At 36.2% G+C, this 24,049-nt stretch overlaps 3 protein-coding genes and 2 pseudogenes across 3 annotated transcripts; 3 read left to right on the plus strand and 2 right to left on the minus strand.

Annotated features, from left to right (window-relative positions):
* Positions 1–5,333: 5,333 nt before the first annotated feature.
* On the plus strand, positions 5,334–8,498 carry LOC110712765 (annotated as a pseudogene).
* Positions 8,499–8,673: 175 nt separating this feature from the next.
* LOC110712757 (putative receptor-like protein kinase At4g00960) lies at positions 8,674–13,818 on the minus strand. The gene is made up of 10 exons (XM_021891207.1): positions 12,891–13,818; positions 12,715–12,776; positions 10,940–11,567; positions 10,880–10,899; positions 10,689–10,806; positions 10,321–10,442; positions 9,988–10,198; positions 9,601–9,838; positions 9,321–9,471; positions 8,674–9,204 (listed from the first exon to the last, which is right to left on the minus strand). The coding sequence occupies exons 1-10, from the start codon at positions 12,955–12,957 to the stop codon at positions 8,908–8,910; spliced, it is 1,914 nt and encodes a 637-aa protein (XP_021746899.1). The 5' UTR covers positions 12,958–13,818; the 3' UTR covers positions 8,674–8,907.
* Positions 13,819–13,935: 117 nt separating this feature from the next.
* On the minus strand, positions 13,936–17,315 carry LOC110712748 (putative receptor-like protein kinase At4g00960). Its single transcript, XM_021891200.1, has 7 exons — positions 16,541–17,315; positions 16,299–16,418; positions 15,432–15,553; positions 15,101–15,311; positions 14,730–14,967; positions 14,497–14,647; positions 13,936–14,411 (listed from the first exon to the last, which is right to left on the minus strand). The coding sequence occupies exons 1-7, from the start codon at positions 16,899–16,901 to the stop codon at positions 14,115–14,117; spliced, it is 1,500 nt and encodes a 499-aa protein (XP_021746892.1). The 5' UTR covers positions 16,902–17,315; the 3' UTR covers positions 13,936–14,114.
* A 109-nt stretch (positions 17,316–17,424) lies between these two features.
* On the plus strand, positions 17,425–20,328 carry LOC110712756 (annotated as a pseudogene).
* Positions 20,329–20,442: 114 nt separating this feature from the next.
* On the plus strand, positions 20,443–20,771 carry LOC110712754 (cysteine-rich receptor-like protein kinase 22). The gene has a single exon (XM_021891205.1). The coding sequence runs from the start codon at positions 20,453–20,455 to the stop codon at positions 20,765–20,767; it is 315 nt and encodes a 104-aa protein (XP_021746897.1). The 5' UTR covers positions 20,443–20,452; the 3' UTR covers positions 20,768–20,771.
* Positions 20,772–24,049: the final 3,278 nt, after the last annotated feature.

Genomic DNA, 24,049 nt, shown 5'->3' on the forward strand with positions numbered 1-24,049 from the left:
TCACTCAAAAACTGAGCCAAAACATGCAATATCAACTGCACAGCAAGCACGCACACACACCACACAACAATAACACACCAAAGCATAGCACCACAACACCATACAAACAACAATAACGCACCACAATAGCAGCACACCACAACAACAACACACCTACGGAGCACCAAAAAACCTCAACACATGCACACCACAAGGCAATGCACCACAATAGCAGCACACCACAACAACAGCACACCTACGGAGCACCAAAAAACCTCAACACATGCACACCACAAGGCAATGCACAACACAACACGTATACACAATATGCGCACCACAAACTGACCAAAATTAGGGATTGTAAACCTTAAATTTGACCAAACAGAATTTTGTGAAAAAATAAAATAAAATTGAAGCCCTAATCTCACAAAGAAATTAACTTGCAGGAAAAAAATTGAAGAGCAAACCAAGATAAAAAAAAATTCTCTAGAAATTAGAAAGGCTTTGATACCATGCTAAAGTGGAGAAAGATGTGGAGAAAACGGCTTAGCCTTGCATTGATTATAAGACAAGATATATACACAGTACAAAAAGAAACCTAACAAGCCTAAAACTCCTAACAAAATAGACTTAACATAAATACAACATTAACAAATATAAAACCAAATCGACAATGAAAGTAATTTACACTTTTTGTTGTTTTTGAGAAATTCCAGCTTAAAATATTGAAGTTTCTTTCATTTTCTTTGAAATCTAAGTGTCTAATCCACTTTTTAATTATTGGAGTTTTATCCAAATTTCTACGAGTATAGTGTTCCCTTTCAATTTTCAACTAATCGTAGTACTTTAGGAGAGAACCGTTTACCACATTTTGCACCTAAAAAAAAATATCAAATAGAGCTTATCTTTTATCTTAAGAAATTTTGCATTTAACCACCTTTTAAATCTCATTTTTTGCAAATAACCACATTTTAAAAAATGTTGCAGGTGACCACCTATTTTTTTAAAAAAATGTTGCAGCTTCACACCTTACGCTGGAAAGTGACTATTTGACTTAAAACTCCGGTGTTGACCATGTCACGTGCGTCGCACGTGACATTAAAAAAATCCCTCACCCGCAATTTATTTCTTTTCCCCCCAAAATCTTTCAAATTCTCTCTTTATCTCTCTCTCCTATTTCTTTCTCTTTCTTCGTTCTTTCTCTCTTCGCATTAACTTAAAATCCACAATGGCTGACCAATTTGCAGACAAGATTAGGCAGGCAATTTAATTTATGCGGTTGGAATAGTTGCGGTAAATCAAATAAGGTAAAAAAAATTTGACCTTTCATCTTCTACTGGTACTATTTTCATGCTTTTGCATCATCTTCTCTGAAAAATTCTCTAAACTTTTTTTGTTGTCATCAATGGTGAAAGGTACAAGAGGCAAACACAAGGCTCAATTTGAGGAGGGGACCATATTGGAGATTGTTCATATTCCCATGTACGGTTTTTATGCCATGTTTGAACTTTTTTCAGTATTTTGAGTTGGGTGGGGCAATAAAGTAAGGGGAACTGTTAATCCCCAATTAATTAACTAATTAACAAATGATGAGGTCTGTTGCATGTGGTTGTGTGCTAGTGGTAGTTTATAATTGTTTGTTGTTATTCGTTGTTGTTAATTAGTGACCTAATTTTGAATTAGTGCAATTTTTAGTATTTTAGTACTGCTGTTGCTCGAATTTTTTGTTGTTGTTGAGTATGTGTTGGCTTATGTTCTTTATAATGCTTGTGTATCAGGTTTAATGGTAGAGAAAATGTGTTTCTACCTTGGTATAGACTAAAAAGGGGAAAAATGAATTTTAGACTGTATTATGGGGGTGTATTTGTCACTAATCAAAACAAAAGGGTTACTACTTATGAACCAGGGCCTACTGGTTATAATGGGCTTAGTTTACATCCAAATGTAGAAGAAGCATGTTACTTTGAGTTTGTATATTGGATTAGGCATGAGTTAAAATATGATGATGTGGGTCATATTTGGTTTAGAAAAAAGGGTTGTACTCTCTTTAATGGTAGGAAACAATTAGAAAGTGATAAAGAGATTCATGAGTTGTTAGAATCTCCTGACCTAGTGATGGGTGGTACAACCTATATGTGGTTCACCATGAGAGGCTAGAGGAAGTTTAGGGTAATAAAGGACAAAATGATGAGGATGATGATGTGTTGGAGGATGAGTTTGATGAATTTAGGACTGCTGACAATGTAAAAGACTGGTTCAATGTTGAACGCTTGGTGGGATTGGCTAAAAAGGGTAAAGGGGTAGCTGAGCCATCAAGTCAAATGGTCCTACCTGAAGAAATAGATAACCCTAGATCTGAAAATACATGCTCACAAATAACCCTTTCAACTGTTAACCACCCTTCTTCCTTCTCACAGCAAACTAACCCCCAAAAAACTCTTTCTTCAACTACTTTTAGAAAACCAAATAGATCTAACCCAGCTCCTAGATCTAAGAAGTGGTTAAAAGCATCTCAGGTGGCTATTAATGATAGTGAGGTGGGAGTTGAATGGGATGAACAACAGGGAGTAGTGGTTGAAGGTTTTAGTGATTCTGATGGTAGTGATGCCGAGTGGAGTGATAGTGACAATGAAGATGATGAGGATGATGATTTGTTTGCTGAAAATGTGGATGCTGGCATAACTAAGAGGGTTACTAGGAGTATGGCTGGGGCTGCAAATAAACTACTGGTTTAGTTTGAGGGTGGGTAGAATGCTGGATAGGAAGATGGTATAATGAACTTAGATGCTGATGTTGATTTAGGTGAGTCTGATGATGAGAGCATACCTGATTCAGATGATGAGAGGGGGATCCACTACCCTGTTTTCAACCCAGATGTGGATTTCAAAGACAAGATTCAGTTGTCCCTAGGTCTCAAATTTCCATCTGTTTATGTGTTTAGGAGAGCACTAAGGTATCATGCAATAGAGAGTGGTTATAACTACTACTTTCTTCACAATGACAGCAAGAGAGTAACTGTTTATTGTGTGAATAAGTGTGGCTGCAATTGGAAGCATGGTAGGATTGTGAAGTGTACATGTGGGAAAAGCAGGAAATGCATGTTTAAAGTTCATTGTAGAAAAGTGAAAGGTGAATGCACAGTTCAAATCAAAGCTTTGAACTTGAGTCACATTTGTGGGAGGCAACATGTTAACAACAAAGTCACATCCCAATATTTAGCAGAGAGGTTTTTGGATGAAGGACACACATACATGGAAACTGAGAGATTTCACGGTTAGGGCTAAAAGAGTGACATGTGTTACTATTGGTTATTATAAGTGCTATAGAGTTAGGGAAAAGGCAATGAAAATGATTCATGGTGATGCTGCAGACCAGTAGGGTATGGGATTACCGTGAAGCAATTAGGGCATACAATCTAGGAAGTACAACAGTATTCAAGTGCATTGGCATGGAACATTCCCCCCTCTAACTCTTCCAAAGAATGTATGTGTGTTTGCAACCTTGTAAGGAGGGATTTATGGCAGGTTGTAGACCCATATTAGGAGTTGATGGTTGCCACTTGAGAGGACCTGTTCATGGGATATGTTTGGCTGCAGTGGGCAAGGATGGGAACAACAACATATTCCCTATTGCATGGGCTATAGTTGAAGTGGATAATTCTGAATCCTAGGAGTGGTTCTTTGAGATACTTGTTGCAGACTTGGGCAGTGTAGCACAAGACTTGACATGGGTGGGAGATACAGCAAGCCCTGTTACATGGATGTCTGATAGGCAGAAGGTCAGTAGTAAGTTCAATGATTTTTAGTACCAAATTGGTTTTGTAATGTAATTGTTATTCATGACTTCAATTTGTACATGCTGCAAGGCTTTCTGGAGGCTTTCAATAAAGACATGCCTAGGGCTGAAATCAGATTTTATTGCAGACATATATGAGCAAACTTCAAGCTCAAATTCTCAAGGGTGCTTTTCAAGCAATACTTCTACAGGGCAGCAAGGGCAAGCACAAATGTATGACCTCCTTATTCTCAAAGAATTTATCTTCAAGTTGTTCAGTTAGTTTGCTATGATGTCTAAAACTTGAGTACAATTCACTTCAGTTTCACTTTGACCAACAAATGGAGGCTGTCATATCTTCATCAACCCACCTAAAGAAGTTGCAGCCCCTTTGATTTGTGTCTGGGTTGTAAAATTTGCATGCCTCGAATCTTTGTGCTGGGTTCTCATGAGTCCAAGACTTTAACCTTGCAATTGGGACACCACATCCACACTTTTTGTGTGCTGGTTATTCAAACATTGTACCTACGCGAACCAATTTTAGGGAGAATTAAGCTAACCCTAATTTTCAGATTATGCAAATAGCCACAACAAAAGGAATTATTAAAGAAGGGAAAGTACAGAAAACGAGAAGAAAGAGAAAAGCAAACAAACTTACTTGAAGCTGTAGCAACCAACAATGGAGGAGATGCAAGGAAGAAGGAGGATGGAAGAACAAGACAGAGAAAGAAGAAGAAAGAAACAGGAGAGAGTCAGAGAGAGAGAGAGAAATCGAAAGATTTTGGGGGAAAAAGAAAGAAATTGGGGGGTGATGAGGGATTTTTTTAATGTCACGTGCGACACATGTGTCCTGGTCAACACCGGAGTTTTAAGTCAAACAGTCACTTTCCAGCGTAAGGTGTGAAGTTGCAACATTTTTTAAAAAATAGGTGGTCACCTGCAATATTTTTTTTAAAAGGTGGTTATTTGCAAAAAATGAGATTTAAAAGGTGGTTAAATGCAAAATTTCCTTTATCTTATGGTGGAAATGAAGCATGCGTGCTAATAGAAATGTAATTATTCAATGACTTTATACAATTATTTTGAATAGTCAAATATGTTAGTTTTCTTCTTCCTTTAACGTGGAATAGTTAATCCCTATTCACATATACACGTGGACAAAAGATGTATGGATTAAAATTGAATTCATAGATTACTGTATCACACCCAAAATCAAAAGTTAAAAAAGTAAAAATTAACGAATCTAACATAACAGACGATGTACTAATCCATAGTATCCCACCTAGCTAGCTCCACCACCAGCAAACACCCTGATTGTTCATTTGTTCCAAATAGAAAAACCAACTCACCAAGCCCATAGTTCCATACCATGCTCCACTTGTGGTGTTAATGCATTTGGTCAAAGTCACCACTCCGTTCTTTTATTAACGGATTGGCGGCTTTGACCAAATGCATTATGAATTTCTGACTACTTATAAAATTATGTTAATTATCTCGTCAAAAAAGAAAATTATGTTATTACCATATGTACCATAAAATAAAACCATTATTTAACTACTAGTAATAATTTCTTGTAATAATAACACTGAAATTAGAAAAAAGAAAACCCCAAAACTCTTTGTTCTCTCTCCTCTCAGAAACCAAAATAGAGAACCCCCTCCCCTGAAACCTAGGACCTCGCCGGAGTTCCAACGCCGCAGCAGTCCTCCGGCGAGTTTCCTCTTCCATTTTTAGCTCTATTTTCAAGTCTTTAACCCCGAATAGTTAGCGGAGGGAAAGAAGGTTGTTTTCAAATTGGGTTTTAAGGTCGGTTGACGAAACAAGAATCGACGACTACCTCTAACGCCGCCGGCTAGTGGTGATCGAAAAAGATCGTGTCGGTAAAGGTAAAGTTAGGGTTAGGGTTTGTTTAGTGTTCTTGAGTTGGGCTTTATTCTCGAATCTTCTTCCTTTTGTGAGTTCGGGGCACCTGTTAGCTACCATCTGAATCACATTCACAGCAAATATGAAATTAACCAAATTATTCTTCTTAGTATTTTTGGTTCAACTATTTTATGTCATTCCCAAAACTTCTGCTCAATTATTTGAGTTTCTCTATAATTTGTGTGGAGAAAATCACTCCACTCCCAATGCTTATCTAACAAACCTTAAAACAACCCTCAATTCTATGTCTTCAAACACCCAAATCACCTATGGTTACTATAACTTCACCGCCGGTCAACAACCCAACAAAGTCGAAGCCATGGCTCTCTGCAGGGCCGATATCTCAGTCGATGATTGTCGTGATTGTGTCAGTTCTTCTGCTTCTAGTCTGCTTTCAGTCTGTCCCAACAGTATGAAGGCGTTCGGGTATTCTGACAACTGTGTAATATATTACACAAACATCAGTCTGTTTCATGTTTTAACAGATAGGCCATTTTGGGCTCTTCGGTTTGATGGCAGAATTACTGCTGATATCCCCAAGTTTAACAGTTCGCTTACTACTTTGATGACCTCTTTGCAAAACAAGGCTTCCTTAGGTAATTCTGTTCTTAAATTTGCTACCGGAAACACGAAAGTTACTGCCAATCAATCCTTGTATGGTCTTGTTCAGTGTAGTCCTGACTTGAATAGGCTCGACTGTGTTAAGTGTGTGCAAAATCTCACTTTGAGTGTCTTCACACAGTATTTTATCACCACTAGTCCTTTATATATTCTATCATTTCTATAAGAATGTAACTTATGTAGCTACTTCACCCGCCTCCAGCAGAACTGCTACTTCTTCTGCTCTAGGTCAGAAAATATGAATATAAATTTTGATTCTTTGGTATTATAATTAGTCCAAATCTGTATCATGGATTTGTGTTTTTTTTTTTAGGTGCAAGTAGTAGCAAGTCACATAAAATCATTGCTATTGTTGTTCCGATTGTTGGATCATTAGTACTCATCCTTATCATAGCTTTCATCTGTATCTTTGCCCGAAGAAAGAAGCAGGGGAAGTTTTCAGGAAATTTTGACAGTAAGCAAGAATTCTAATCTAATAGACTTGTAATATGGTAAACTAGAAATCTAATCTTGTAATATTATAACTTACATGGTCTGTATAGAGGAAGAAATGGACACTCTTCAAGCCTTACAATTCAGTACTGGGGCAATCAAGGTTGCAACAGAGAACTTTGCTGTTGAAAATATGCTCGGAAAAGGTGGATCCGCCACTGTTTACAAGGTAGTTGTTTAGTAATTGTCTAGGATATATAATATCAAATGCAAGAGCTAATAAGAATAAATCTTTGTAACATCTATTATCAGGGGAAGCTGACTGGTGGGCAAGAAATAGCGGTGAAGAGGATCGAACGACATGCAGTTCTAGGGGAAGAGCAGTTCAAAAATGAAATTCTGACCCTAGCAAAGCTGCATCACGGGAATCTAGTCAGACTTCTCGGATTCTGCTTGGAAGAAGATGAAATGCTTCTCATTTATGAGTTTGTCGTCAATAAAAGCCTTGACGCCTTTCTTTTTGGTTAGTATTTACTGCTTAAAGTTGTTCTATCCTTTTCTTTTCATTAGTAGTTTGGCAAATCATCTAAGGCTTGTACATAATTACAGACCCAGAGCACCGTGCATCTATGCACTGGGACGCGGCTTAAAATTATCAATGGCGTTGCTAGAGGACTCCTATACCTGCATGAAGATTCACAACAGCGGATTATACACCGTGCCTTGAAAGCTGCTAATGTTCTGCTAGACGCTGAATTCATCCCTAAGATTGCAGATTTTGGCCTAGCAAAGTCGTTCAAGGCTGACCAATCTCAAGCAGTAGCAAGCAAAGTAGTTGGTACTCAGTAAGTATCATAACATTAGCAGCTTTTTCCATGTTGGGATTACTATTAATTGTTTGAAACTTTAACTTTGAAAGATGACATTGGTTTGTTACAGCGGATACATGCCACCGGAGTATTTGACCCAAGGTCAGGTGTCATTGAAGTCGGATGTGTTTAGCTTTGGTGTACTTGTTTTGGAGATAGTAAGCGGCCAAAAAATTAGCTCTTTCCAAATTGGAGAAAGACAGGAAAATCTGCTTGCTTATGTAAGTGTGATCTTTTATTCTTACACTCAGCTTATATAAAACTTGATTAACACATATCAAACTAGTTTCTTAACGTTAAATTATGATGTCTTAGGCATGGAAAAACTGGCAAGAAGGCAAAGCGTGGAATCTTGTAGACCCTGCACTATCCCCTGCTTTTAGTGCTGAGATACTGAGATGCATACACATCGGTTTGCTGTGTGTTCAGAATAACATGGCCGATAGACCAACTATGTCTTCAGTATCTCTTATGCTAAGTAGCAACACTATGACCCTGGAAGTGCCTTTGCAACCAGCATTTTTCAAACAAAACCGTTCCATGCTACTAAGTGAACCTTCACAAGACAATACCTCAGATCAATCAAATAGCAGACCATTATCAGTTAATGAAGCTTCTGTGACAGAGCTCTACCCTCGATAATAGAGATCTAGGTCCACTGAAGGGTATATGCTGTTAATGTTACAACTGTGTCTGCAGCTTTATAATTACAGTATTATTTATTGCAATATAATAGTAGCCAACTGTTGTTACACCATATGATGATTTGTAGAGACCCTCCCAAAGTGATGCTAAATATGGGAAGTAAAAAAGGAAATTGAAACATTGCATCATCATGTATAGACATTTATATGCTACAGACCTACAATTATGCAGTCATAGGGCCTGTTCTCTTCAGCTTAATTTCAGTTCAGTTTAGCTTCAATCAATTCAATTTAGTTCAGTTCCTAATTTTCTTTTCTCGTAAACAATTCAGTTCAGCTTCGTCAGTTCAGTTCAATTCAGTTTAGTAAATCTGAACAGGCCCTTAGCAAATTAAACTATTATATTCATGGAAAAAAAAAACACACAGAGATACTTTTGGATCCACATCAAAGTAGAATCAATTGTTGTGTTAACAAATAATAATGTCTAGCAAAATCAGAAAACCATTATTACAATCATGCTGTGTTAACAAGCAAAATATTGAGTATAATTATCATTCATTGACATGAAGGAAATAAATTTTGTGTAAAAGAATCCCTATAACGAGTTTTCAAGCATTGTAATCAATCAGCCTTCTAAGTAACAGAGCTTCCATGTAATAGAATTACCTGCCATTCACATTAGTGAACACCTCTGTAAAATGAGCATTACTTGCACTCAAGGCTTGAGGAAGGTTTCTCTTATATGGAAAAGCTGGAGGCGCTGTCAGAGATGGCAGAACAGCTGACTGGCTACTGAGCATAGACAAGATTGATGCAATTGCTGGCCGTCTAGCTGCATCTTCCTGAACACACAATAATCCAATATGGATGTATCTTTCAATTTCAGGGATTGAGAAATTTCCTCCAAGATTTGGATCCACCAACTCTAAACCGGTCCCATCATTCCAGCACTTCCATGCCTGTATGAAAACATAACATCAGTTAAAGAGCTTTATTGTTAAATTTTTCTTGCAGAGGCTGTGATTTTCCTTTTTTTAATTTTTCAGGCGGATAATATTTTATGATTAAAGCTTACATGATTTAGTAAGTTCTCATCTTCTATGTTTAGATCAGTTACACTATTCCTGCGTCCACTCACAATCTCCAGAAGTAAGACTCCAAAACTAAAAACATCAGATTTGACTGAAAAATTCCCTGTTGAAGCATACTCAGGAGCCATGTAGCCACTGCAGTATTTTGCATCCGCAAAAAAAAAAAAAAAAACAAAAAACAAAAAAAACATGAGATTTTATGACTAAGGTTTGGGGGGCTATGGATTTTATCCAGAGGAGGAGACAGGAAGGGATCAAACTTACAATGTTCCAGCAACTCTACTAGTATTTCCTTGAGTTTGGTCAACCTCGAAAAGTTTTGCCATTCCAAAATCAGCAATCTTGGGGTTCATTTCTCCATCCAATAATATGTTGCTAGGCTTAAGATCGCGATGGATAATCCTGAATCTGGAATCTTCATGAAGATACAGAAGTCCTCTTGCAATTCCCATTACAATCCTTTGTCGAGTTTCCCACTTCAAATGGACTCCCCTGGTTGTACCTACAATTTCAGCCAGGACAAGAGTAAGTCATCAAGAAATCAGAACTTTTCTCAAAGGAGCTCCCCTAGTTGCTCCCCTAGCTGTATCTAGTATGCATTTTCCAACATGGTCTTTTATAACATAGTTCAGGTTGTAATTGAAATTATACCATATAGAAATCGGTCAAGGCTTTTATTTGGCACGAACTCATATACAAGTAATTTTTCTTCTCCTTCTAAGCAAAATCTATAAAGTTTGACAAGATTCTTATGTTGCAGCTTTGCTGCTAAGCATGCTTCACTCTTGAATTCCCTGATTCCTTGCCCTGAGGGACTTGCAAGCCTCTTAACAGCTATAGCTTGTCCATCTGCAAGTGTTCCCTAAATTTGAAAGTGAACGAATATAAGCTGTTTGTCTGACAAGAAGAAACTATAGGTATGAAGTTTGACAGAAAAAGAAAAAAGCACTAGTTTCATAATATTTGTCAATTACACAAACATACCATGTAAACAACTCCAAATCCACCTCGGCCAATTTTATTTTCAGGAGAGAAGTTGTCAGTGGCAACTTTGATAACATCAAATTGCAAATGTAGATTTTCCATGCTTTCAATCTCTTCAATTCCTGCAGAACATAGCAGAGCCTCATCCATACTTAAATCTCTATTAGACTACAAATTTTGTTTATTCCCCCTAGAGGCTACAAATTCCTAACGATATCTTATGTAGAGTACCATAATGATAAAGCTAATACTTGAAAATTCTATAGAACTTGATTTGAAGATTACAAAAAGCTCCATTGAGTCCACCCTAGATCTGATTTCCAGAACATGCATATTTGATTATTTGTAAATGTTAGTAGATGAATTACCAGTGGGCTTTCCTCTTGCTTTAAATTTTCTGAAGCACACATAGAAGTTCAAGATGAATGATATCCCTGCAACTCCAGCAACTATAATAACAACAATATATGACGTGTGATTGTTTCCCTGCATCAAAATACACATTTTTTTTTAAAACACGAGTACATAAAAAATATGGCGGTAGCTTCAAAGTTGAAACTAAGCAAAAATGATAACAGCCTACAGAGAAGTTATTAGAAGCTTAGAGTCAGTGAGTCACCTTGGTTGAAATCAACAAAAAGGTATTGCAATCGACAGCTTGGTTGTACAGTTGTCCCTAATTGCTTTCCATTCATCGGAAGCCTATTGAGTCCAGTTCGAAAGCACTTGTTGCACTCTGATGGGGTTAAATCAGGAGTGCAATCAGCATATGCTGAAAGTATTACATTTTCACTAACATAGACACTTCCCATTGCATAAGCCAGGGACATATTATTAACTTTGGCCTTATTGGAGAGGTCAATCAACATGCTTGATAATGGCTGATCAAACTGCTTGTAACCAGGAGGTCCATATTCATAATTGAAATACACAAAATCATCCTCAATGGAGAATATGGAGCGGTTAGCATAACGTAACATACATTGCCCATAAAACACAATTGCTGCAACATGATTTGGACACTTCTGTTGAACTTGACCTACTGCTTCAGTGATGCAGTCTTGGCAAAGCTGGGCAGTGTAGGTTCCAACACAAAGGAATAGGCCATACACTTTATTACTGCCCTCACCCACAGTGAAGTTGTAGAATTTTTTAGTGACTGCTTCAAAGGAGAGATTGGATAGTAGAAGGTTTAAGTTGCTTTGATATATTTTTTCATGATCATAGTGTCCTTCCTCTGAACAAAACTGCTGCATAAAAGTGACTTGATCGTCAGTAACGACCACTTGGAAGTAAAAGATTAAAAGGCAGAGCAGAGACATAGCTTTTGGGATATAAATAGCCATTCACAGTAATTTTCTTTTCAAAAGAAAAGATTGGATAAGATGTATACAGGGCTCAATAAAGCTAGATATGTCCTTAAAGCAAATAACTTCAGATCACTCTGGAGAATCATACCATTCAAACATAATCCTAATATTTAGTTGGTCTTGCAGTCATTTAGCTTAAAAAAACAATTTATTTCCAAATATCCAGTCATAGTCACAACAAATGGAAGCTCACAGGTCACAACAAATGGAAGCTCACAGGTCACAACTGTGCTGCAGAGACAAATATAATAAAAACTAAGAAATTGTTCACTGCTTAATTGTTTTTCTTACCAAAATAGAATGCATGAAGCACGACATTCCAACCTCTATCTCAGAATGCAGCGTAATAAAATATATATATATATATATATATATATATATATAGACTCAGATGAAACGAGAACTGAAGTCTAGATTTAGCATTAATAAAAACATCAGTCAGATATAGCTGGAATTTTGTTATAGGTCAAAGTCAGTATAGTGTACATTTCCGGAATTCAGGCAATTTACTAATCAGAAAGATAAGTTCAGCAAATGATTTAAACTGAATTTCCTACGGTCTGCAAGATGCATGACTGCATGTAACAAGAGTAAATTTGAGCCTTTCCATCCATCAGACACTCTTAAACTAACTAGTTATCCTTGCACAGAGAAAAATATAGTTAGTGTTCTGAATTCGTTGTGCATAACTTGATCAAAGCAAAGTGCAAATTAATTGATAGACTAGTAGACATTGGAATTTCTTGAAAGTCAAAGCAGCATCGCTGCAATCTTAACTTAATGCTTAGCTAACTTTTCATCTGGGTCAAATATATACATCAATTATTGGACTATATATGAAAGTCAATTAATCTATAATCATGGTGTGAATACACAGCAGTATAACTTCAAGAATCCTGACTGAAGTATTTATTAATTGCAGAGGACTTGTTCAAGAATCCCATTTGACAGAAAATGATATCACAACAAAGATAAGTATTGATGAAATTGTTGAACCAAAATTTTCATAAAAAATGTGGATTACCTCAGCAAACTTCTTGATTTGTTGAGCATAAATTATATGAAATGACCTGAGGACACCGGAGACTGAGTGCAATGACAAATATTGTACAAATGATTTAAATTACAGTTATCACAAAAGAATGTACATCTATTGAAATACATTAAATAATGAAACTGGCCAAAAAAAAAATTTATTACTTTGCAGAATTAGCAGGAAGGATGGCCTCACAAGTGAATGCCTTTGATCATAGTTCTCCGTCATCATAACATGTCATCACTTGATATGGCCTCACAACTGATTTGATTCCTTCATATAATCTTTCAGTCAATTTGGCTCTCACGCCTTCAAAGTACTGCATTGAATTTGAAATGAACTGTAACTGAAGCAAAATTGCAATTCCGCAAGTCAGTGTACACTGTACGCTAAAGAGATCCATTCTGTTTTTCGTAAAACCACTAGCAGTGGTTGTTACTCTGTTCTATTTATTTAAGGATCCGGAAAGAAAAAAAAATGAACAACAGAATGTCACAGACAAAGAAACCCCCTTAGAAAAGCTAAAAGGATTTGAAACTAACGGGTTGCAGGGCCAGAAAACTGAAGTGCAGAGTGAAACTAGGAAAAATTCAGCTCTTGCGCAGAAGACTCATGGATTACAGGATTAACTAATTACCAACTTCGAAACCATCAATCAATAAGATATGGATTAACAGTAACAACCACTGCTAGTGGTTGTAAGAAAAACAGAATGGATTAATCCATGAGTCATTACTGCCAAGTCATGGATTAACTAATAAATTAACTAAGTACCAACTTCGAAACCATCAATCAATAAGATATGGATTAACAGTAACAACCACTGCTTGTGGTTTAAGAAAAACAGAATGGATTATCCATGAGTCATTACTGTTAAGTTATGGATTAACTAATAAATTAAGTACCAACTTCGAAACCACCAATCAATAAGTTATGAAGCTGATCAAGTTATATTGAAGCACTTGACAGGCATAGGCAACGAAGACAGCAAGATATAATCTTTTATCTTTTGTAACAATTAATTACAGCCATTTACATCAGGTAAAGTTGATGCAAGACATATAGATGGAGGCGTGCAGGCAAAAGTGCATATCCAGTTCATCCCCCCCCCCCCCCCCCCACCCCCACCCCCACCCCCTCCTAATGGATATATCATATATACCCTTCCTTTAAATGGAGGTTTAGTTGGTTCAGGGACTGGATGCATAATATCCTCAAGATATGAATAAAAGAGGACCAACAGCCAAAAAAATCTACAACATAGGAATATACGGCCCCCAGGAATATAATCCACTTGAAACATAGAATTCATATTTACATGAAATAATTCCAGTAAATAGTTTTTAAGCATTAAAATCATCGAGTTGTCTGCTTCCCAAGGCACAGAGTTACCTCCCCTGCATAGTTGTAAACACCTCTGTAAAGCGTGCATTACTTTCACTCAAGGCTTGAGGCATGTTTCTCCTATATGGAAAAGCTGGAGGTGCTGTCAGAGAAGGTAGAACTACTGACAGGCTACTGAGCATGGACAAAATTAATCCCATTGTTGGCCGTCTCGCTGCATCTTCTTGGACACACAATAGTCCAATATGGATGCATCTTGTCACTTCAGGGATTAAGTAATTTCCTCCAAGATTTGGATCTACTAACTTCAAAGCAGTCCCATCGTTCCAGAGCCTCCATGCCTGTGTTGTGATTTGTGAATGTAACATCAAATTTGCTGCAGATGTAAATTTAGTTGAAGTCCAATATAAGAAGAGTATCACTTACATGATTTAGTAGGTTTTCATCTTCTTCTTTTAGTTCAGAGACACTATTCCTATGTCCACTCACAATTTCCAGAAGTATAACTCCAAAGCTAAAGACATCAGACTTAACTGAGAATTTTCCTGTTGAAACATACTCAGGAGCCATGTATCCGCTGCATTATGTATAACACCCCCACAAGTCACAAGTTATGACAAGGAGAAATAATAGCTGAGAAATAGGGAAGGTAAACTTACAACGTTCCAGAAACTCTGCTGGTATTTCCCTGAGTTTGGTCAACCCCAAACAGTTTTGCCATTCCAAAATCAGCAATTTTGGGGTTCAATTCTTCATCTAACAAAATGTTTCCAGGCTTGAGATCCCGGTGGATAATCCGGAATCGAGAATCTTCATGAAGATACAGCAGTCCTCTTACAATTCCCATTATGATTTGTTGCCGAGTTTCCCATCTCAAATGGACTCCCCTATTTGTATCTACATCATCAAACATGACAAAAATTGTCAAGGAATTACAATTTTTCACAAATTGGTTGTAGTAATTAAGCTATTCATCTCCATCATAGATTTTTATAGCAAATTTCAAATTGCAACAGAAAGAAAATAATACCAAAGAGGAAGAGATCAAGGCTCTTGTTCGGCACAAACTCATAGACAAGTAATTTTTCATCTCCTTCCAAGCAAAAACCAAAAAGTTTGACTAGGTTCTTGTGCTGCAGCTTTGCTACTAAACATGCCTCACTCTTGAATTCCCTAATTCCTTGCCCTGAGGGACTTGCAAGTCTCTTAACAGATATAGCTTGTCCATCAGGAAGTGTTCCCTAAAATTGCCATGGAATTGTTAATAATTGTTCCAGTAAGATGTCAAATCTGAATAAGTTTATACATAGAAAGGAAAATGTAAATAATCCTTGAATTATCAGTCAGCTGTTCAAAAATACCATGTAAACAATTCCAAATCCAACTCGACCTATTTTATTAGCAGAGGCAAAATTGTCTGTAGCAACTTTGATAGAACTAAATTTTAAGTGCAGAGTTTCCAAACTCTCAATCTCTTCAAGTCCTGCAAAACACGTCACAGAATCTCATTCATTCTGATTTATGCTGAGATATTTGATAAAATTAATACACTAAAATTTGTCCTGCTTGCGTGAAAAAATAAATAAAAAAAATTAGTACTACAAGACTACAAATTTTTTTTTACCCCCATATTCCTTGGCATATAAGCACAACTAGTAATGTTTTAGCAGATAGACAAATATCTCTTGTAGATGATATATTTGATAAAACTAGTACACTAAATCGAAAATAGTTATTTAATTAACAATGTAACTATAATCTTGTAATTGAAGGTAATACTCATTTATTCATCAACATCCTGTCGGACCTTAATCATTATCCAGGGATAATTTTCTTGTTCTGGATGGTCCTTGAAATTTTACTAATTTATGCTTAAGTTAAATTCAAAGGGAAGATGTGGTAGACGATACTTCTAAACTGTCATTGTCTAAACAAGGATGTATATTAAAGATACTGATGTTTCAAACCACCAAGATCTGTATATTCTCAGTTTAATAAACAGGTTTAAAGTTCATCCCTGAGAAAAGACAAAGGAATTTCTGTAATGTATAAATTCAATTATCTTTCTTGTAGCAATGAATAGACTCTACCATGATATGACATCTCCATTTACAGAGTCGAGTGGAAAATGTACTAAAAATAAAATAAATAACTCTTCCCAGTATCATGAAATTCTATTTCCCAACACATGCATATCTGCAAATTTCATACTTCAGAAGATGATTTACCAGTGGGTTTCCCTCTTTCCTTGCTTTTGCGGAAGCACAGATAGAAGTTCAAGATAAATGATATCCCTGCTATGGAAGCAACTGTGGTAAGAGCAATATATGAAGCACCAAATCGTTTTCCTGCATCCATTAATAAGTTCCTTTCAGATTTTCTTCATGATGAATTTTACTTCATAAACTAATTATGAATGAAAGAAAAAATTTCAGGAAAGACAGAGGAAATGTTTGGAGTTAAGTGCCACCTGGGCTGACATCAAAATAAAAGTATGACAATCGGCAACTTGGCTGCACAGTTGTTCCAATTTGTCTTCCATTCATTGGAAGCCTATTGAGTCCTACTTGTAAGCATCTGTTACAGTCATATGGACTTAAATCAGGAGTACAATCAACATAGGCCACAAGTGATATGGTTTCTCTAACATAAACCACTCCTGATGCATAAGCCAGGGACGCATTATCTGCTATGGCCTTATTGAAGAGGTCAATTAATATGCTCGATAATTGCTGATCAAACTCCTTGTAAATCCGTGGTCCATACTCAAAGCTGAAATGCACAGAATCATCCTCAATAGAGAATATGGGATGGTTAGCATAACGTAGCATGCACTGTCCATAAAACACTATTGCATCAACATCATATGGACATTTTTGTTGAACTTGCCCTGCTGCTACAGTAATGCAGTCTTGGCAAAGTTGAGCAGTGTAGGCAGCATTGCAAAGGAATAGGCCGTACACCTTATTAACACCATCACCTTCAGTGGAGTTGTAGAACTTTTTTGAAACCGCTTCACTCGAGAGATTTGCTAGAAGATGATTTAGATTTCTTTGATATACACTTTCATGTTCAAATTGTTCTTCAGAACAAAACTACTGCAAAAAAGTAACTTGATCTTCCGAAACAACAGGTCTGAAAAAGACTGAAAGACAGAGCAAACAGAGAGTTTTTGGGTTAAGAATAGCCATTGACTTTAGTATTCTTTTTTAGAATTTCTGTAGTGAAAAGACTAATGAAGTTTGATACATAGATTTGTGCCCAAAGCAATCAATTTTAACTTACTCTGGACTAACTAATCATACAATAATTAATTGTTCTGTCACTATCTTACATTTTGTTGAAAGTAAAAAAAAATTCCCAGTCAAAGTTAATATTTTACTAATAGTCATCTGTTCAATTGGTGGCACTTTCCAGGAAATAACCATCACCGACTCAGGATTTCAAAGTGATTAAGTTGAAATGCTACAAAGATGACAATTACTTTAAGCAAAGATGACGAATCAGATAAAAACAACTTTAATTAAAAGCAATAACTCTTATATCTGATTTTGAGTAGATGTTCAATTAATCAACGCTAGTATTACATAAACAAGGTAATTAATAATTCAGATGCTAAATCAGATGATGGGAACTGAAGTTTCTATGCAGCATAAAAGTTTTTTGGTCACATTCAGTTGAAAAATAAACTATTAAGCTAAAACCCATTCATTAATAATGTAAACATATTAATTAGTCAGAAGGGAGTGTTCAGGAAGCCAGTAAATTTAAAATCCCATGGTCTGCATTTCTGCAATATTCCTCCTGGTACAAACAAAAAGAAGAAATGGACCAAACAAAAATTGTACTCCATTTGTTATCAGGAACCTTTTTATTTCTTTGCCTTTCAGATCTTCTACTCCAGGCTGTGACTGCCGAGGATCAAGTCACATACTTAGGTAGCTATTGTGGAGGGGATCAACAATATGATCAGGAAAGTGAATACGCAAATAATGTTGATCTACTATTATCTAACCTCACCTCCAGAGCTAGCACAAACAAGTTCTACAACGTCAGTAGTGGAGAAACACCCAACCAAGTCTATGGCCTTTTCCTTTGCAGCAGTTACACCACTGATCAGGTCTGCCAAGATTGCATCACACTTGCACAGGGTGAGATTCGACAACAATGTCCATCTAGTGTAGCATCTATAGTGTGGTATATAGAATGCATGTTACGCTATGCAAACCACTCCATATTCGCAATCAATGATGAATCTGTACATCGATATATGGAGAGTGGACAAGCAAAGTATAGTCAGTATAATCAAGACTTGACAGACACATTTATCAGCCTCTTCAGCACGGCTACCACTGGGAACTCATCATTAGCATCAAGCACAACAGTTTATCTAACTAAAGACCTGACAATGACTTGTTTTGTAGAATGCACTCCTGATTTGAGCCCCTCATATTGCAGTAATTGCCTAAATAGTGCACTAAGTAAGCTTACGACACCTGGTACCCAATCAGGAGGACTCCTGCAACCAAGTTGCAGATTGATGTATGCTTTCAATGATGCTGGATCTCTTTCACCAGGTACTTATAATATAACTAGAGTATGATATAAGACTTTTTCATCTTGCTCCCTTAAAGTTTCCACCCCCTCCCCTCTCTTCTCTTCTCTCTCTCTCTCTCTGATTTATTCCCTTGCGTATTATGACAAACAAAGATAAACACTCCAATAAACTGTATTTTACATACTGATTGTTTTTGGGAAAAATATAATCTCACTTGCCCAAAAGAAAGAAAACGAACTACTTAATATGAAATATAACTAGAGTATGAATAAAGTAAAACTTACGTCTCTATTTGTGAATTCAGGCAAGGGGATATACATAGCCTTGGCTGTTACTTCAGTAGTTGCAGCATCATCTTTGTTCTTACACTTTTTCGCCTTTTTGAAGAGAAATAAATCCACCCGAAAGCCCATTGGTAAGTTCTCTTCTCGCACTTTCACCTGTTAAAGGAAGAACTGGCAGGTTATTAATGGGATAGAAGGAAATATTAACTTACAAAGACAAATCATCACTTGATGTGCTTAAGATAAAGAAATTTATAACCAATCAGGCTAGTGATACAACCCAAAATAAACACTTTAACAATGATTTTCTGTCATTTCAGGGATTGAGGAAATTGAAAGCATGGAAAACCTGCATTTTGAACTGGATACTATTAAAGCAGCCACTGATGACTTTTCACCAGCCAATAAGCTTGGGCAAGGTGGATTTGGAATTGTTTACATGGTTCGTGTGATACTTATGATGTGATCTTGCAATTCATGCTCTCCCACTATAGATATTCACTTATTTGATATTGTTAAATGACAATGCTGATTTCAGGGAAAACTTGCAGACCAACAAGCAGTGGCCATTAATAGGCTGTCAAATGCTTCAGGGCAAGGAATCAAGGAATTTAAGACTGAAGCATGTTTAGCTGCCAAAATTCAGCACAAAAATCTTGTCAAACTTTTCGGATTTTGTTTGGAAAGGGATGAGATGCTACTAGTCTATGAATTTGTGCCCAATAAGAGCCTTGACCGATATTTATTTGGTAATGTTTACTTTGACACATCTAGGGGAAAACAAGTTCAATGCATAACAATTTCTGTGCAGACATGTGACTCATTTGAAACACCTTCATTCATATTATGTCATCAATCATAAACTGCAGATAAAAAAGAAGCGCAAATTTGAAGTGGGAGACACGTTACAACATCATAATGGGAATTGCACGAGGCCTCTTATATCTCCATGAAGATTCTCGGCCCAAAATTATCCATCGTGATCTTAAACCAAGCAACATATTGTTAGATGGAGAGATGAACCCAAAAATATCAGATTTTGGCATGGCAAAGCTTTTTGGAGGGGACCAAAGTCAGGGGAATACCAGTAGGGTGGCAGGGACATTGTAAGATTTATTTCAAATTGAATTCATTGTCTTATATCCTTATCACTTTATAAAGCAGCTTAATAATATTAACAACTTAAGAAGAAGAATGCTAACCTTGATAAGAAACGTAAAATGTGATGCAGCGGATACATGGCTCCTGAATATGCAATAACAGGACAATTTTCGGGAAAGTCTGACATTTTAGTTATGGTGTCATACTTTTGGAGATTTTGAGTGGTCAGCGGAATAACTTGTTTGATCCAGATATGGAGGCAGATAGCCTTCTAGATTATGTAAGTTAAAAATTTGTAATCAATTATTCATAAACTTTGATTGATTGATTGAATTATTCATAATCATAAGTTCATAACCCCCCTCAACCCCCCCCCAGCCAAAAAAAAAAAAGAAATAAATAAATTGCTTCCCCGTATGAACTGATATCATATATTGTGATGGCTCATTACAAGGCTTGGAGGCTTTGGGATGAAGGAAATTCTCTGAAGTTGCTAGAGTCAGCACTAGGGAATGTTTCTGCAAAGGCTGAGGCAGAAAGATGTATACAGGTTGGGTTATTGTGCATTCAAGAAGAGCCAGATAAAAGGCCTAGCATTGCATCAGTATTGCTCATGCTTAACACCCAACCTATCACAATTCCATCACCTGTACGCCCTCCTGCTTTCCCTTATCGTCTAGGAAAGAAAGCAGCTCCACGTGAAAGTTATAGCATTCAAGCAGAATGTGAAATCACTGAGTTGAATCCTCGGTAATATGTAAAAGCAGATGCAAGGTGGTTGGCAAACAAAATCTTGTGAATAGTATCAATTAATTTAAGAGCTTAAAAAGCCACTATATATTGGATGTTTCCTTACAGAACTGCAGTTATTGTTTAGTACTGGAAACGATTTATATTTATTGATTTATTCTCTGACTTGTGATGTTTTATGAGTTTGATCTGATATACTGTAGTTTATAATGAATGAAACTGGAGCAGAAATTTCAGTAATGCTTAAACTTTACTTGCGTTTTTTTTTTTGTTTTTTTTTTTTTCAGTTTTGTTTTATTGTCTTTTGAGGCAGCAGTGATTTCACTGCTTCAGGAAGGTAAATCAGGTGGCTTCTAAGAATGATTTTGCATTGTTTGTTCGTCATATCAAGCAAGCACAAAATAGTAATGAAAGAATATTATCTGCACTTCATGGTTCCATTGTACTAATTTCATCATTATTTATTCCCCATTCCCTAATCAACCATTATGGTGCATATCGTAAGGAAAAAGTATTTATTAGAGATAGTTTAAACATTATTTACCGAGTAATCTTGATGAGGTGATCCCTGGAATCACCTGTCCGAACTAGGTTATCAATTCACCAGTTGCATAATGCAGCATACATACAGGATATCATCCGTGTGCCTATTCGGCTATTTTATATATCAGGACAGACTTCTACAATCCTCTTATCTGTAGCCTTAATGCAGTTGCATTGCTTTGAGTTCATGTTCTCTCTGCAGTAAAGAATCAACATTTTGTCAGGGACGTCACCAGTTATGGAATTGCAGAACCCAAAAACAGAGGCTTGAGCAGTTATTCAGTTAAGCTGTGAGAATTAAGCTTTAGAAGAACAAAAGTATGGTTGATCTGATACATGCTATTCACAGATTAGTTTCCACTGTAATGATTGGATTTGTTACCGATGACGGGGATTGGGGCATGTCATAACACATTTAGAAAAAGGCAGTACCACTACCAGCAGAAAACAAATGGAATCATCCATAGAAGCCATTGAAGCTAAACAAATGCCCAATCAATTCAAAAATTAGATGTCAGGAACTAAACTTTTTTTTTTTTTTTTTTTTTGACGGGAACTAAACTTAGTCAAACACACATCAATCTTCAGAAAAACTCATAACTTTCAAGTTTTAAGGATGATCAATAAAAAAACTTAAAATTTACTTTTTTTTGGTTGGTAATAATTATTTCCTGAAAATTTATTAAACTGCAGATTCTGTTTAGCATCAAAATAATAAGTTTGACAGCTACATTAACAATTTTGTCCAGATATCCCAAAATAATTTTGGTGAAAATATTATACCTAGATAAAAGGAGTATTAAGTGGTAGTACTTGTGCCTTGTTATCCTAACTTTAAACTTATTATTATATATACATCACAGAGGCCAATCTTCAGAAACAATCATATACTCCAAAGGGTAACAATTAAAGCTACTCACCCCTGTATGAGAGTTTCTTCCCAATAAAGCTACACGAAGAATGAAACCATTGGCATTCAGCATAGAAACTCCAAATAAAGCAGCCAAACTCCCACTCAGACATTATGACGAACATTAGGTGAGCATTACAGAATTCTGGGTAATTTTATTCAAGCTTCAAATTTGAAAATTAGTTGACTCAGTAGTTTCTGATGCCTTAATTTCCATTGCTCTATAATCAACAATGTTTACAATGTTGCAACTACATCCATTGCCCCCTCTCTGAATCTCTCCTGCTATATATGATTATTTTCTTTAATTCAAGGAAAGATCTCAAAGATGATACCCACTATCAACCCAAATTGATAGAGTTGGTAGGCCCATCCTGAACATTCAGAAGAAAGTCAACAAGTAAAAATATAAACTAGAAAATAAAGATCAAAAAACGCTGTAGACAATCTTAGACTATCTAGATTTTGTAACAGGGTACCTTGAAACTAAACATTAGAACATCCTAACTACGTACTTACCATTATATCAATTACATGTAAATTAAGTAGCAGTAAAAGATAGCACAGAACAACTGATATAGAACAGTCAGAATTTAGTCAGAAGCCAAAGGTCTACACTCTCTAAAGCTCTGCTAGGTAGGCTTGGAAAACTCATGCACAATTTTCCCTCTTAACATACTTGTTGATATTCGTGAAAAGCCTGCGTTGACAAACATAATAATAGGATTAAGACTGGTCTACCCTCAAAGCCACTATCGAAACATGTTCAGTTCTTCTATACAGGTCTACAGCTTAAGCTTAAAATCCTAGCGTAATCTGTATTAATTTTGCTGTATAATAATTGATTGACAAACAATTGTTTCCTTTTCTCTATTCCCCTATTCACTACAATCAGGTAATACAGCATGTGAGGTAAGGTTGATTAGTAGATAAATAAGAGTATTTAACTAATGGGAAACTGAATACTTCTGCTCTTTCTTAACAACGCAGCTTACTTAAAATCTGGTACATACTACATTGCCTTGCTGTTTGAAAAATGAACAGATTGACTAACATGTGAAACCAGAACATAATCAATTTCATTCTCTCAATTAATAAATAATCTTTATCATGAAAACGTCACAAGCAAAATAGAAAAAACCATTCGGTAACTTGGTCCTCCAGAAGATTGAGTATTCACACAAGTATTATTGACATTCAAAATAAGACTGCAAATAATGATTTAAGTCTCAACCAATTATTAAACAAGAACATATAAAATGCTGATTATAGAATATAAGAAATCTATGTAGGAAAAAAAATAATCTTAACTTTGACTTGTCGGCTAGTCCCTTTACAATATTCAAACTTTCAGTTGAATGACCAAGTTTAGTATAAATATTTCATAGAATAATTCAAGTTTTTATTTTATTTTTTAAAATTGCATAAAATGTTATCAACTAAAACTAGCACTGTCAAACGGTTTGACAGTTCGGGTTTGGTTCGGTTTGAAATCGGTTCGGTATTAAATCGGGTCGGTATTAAATCGGTTTAAGTGTCTCGCGGGTCGGTTTTAGTTCGGTTTAAATATTTATCGGTTCGATTCGGTTTCGGTTTAATCTTGATCGGTTTTAATTCGGTTCGGGTTGTAAACAGTCCGGGTAGTAAACGGTTCGATGCAAACGGGTTGCGGTTTGTTAATGGTTTGGTGTAAACAGTTTTTATCCCGGTTCAAACAGTTTCGGGTTGGAAGCGGTTTCGGGTTGGAAACAGTTCGGTTCTTTTATGGTTCGGTTTATAACTGGTTCGGTTTTTTTCGGTTCAGTTTATAATTGATCCGGTTCTTTTTTGGTT

Source organism: Chenopodium quinoa, unplaced genomic scaffold (genome assembly GCF_001683475.1).
Source record: "Chenopodium quinoa cultivar QQ74 unplaced genomic scaffold, ASM168347v1, whole genome shotgun sequence".
Taxonomy (NCBI): domain Eukaryota; kingdom Viridiplantae; phylum Streptophyta; class Magnoliopsida; order Caryophyllales; family Amaranthaceae; genus Chenopodium; species Chenopodium quinoa.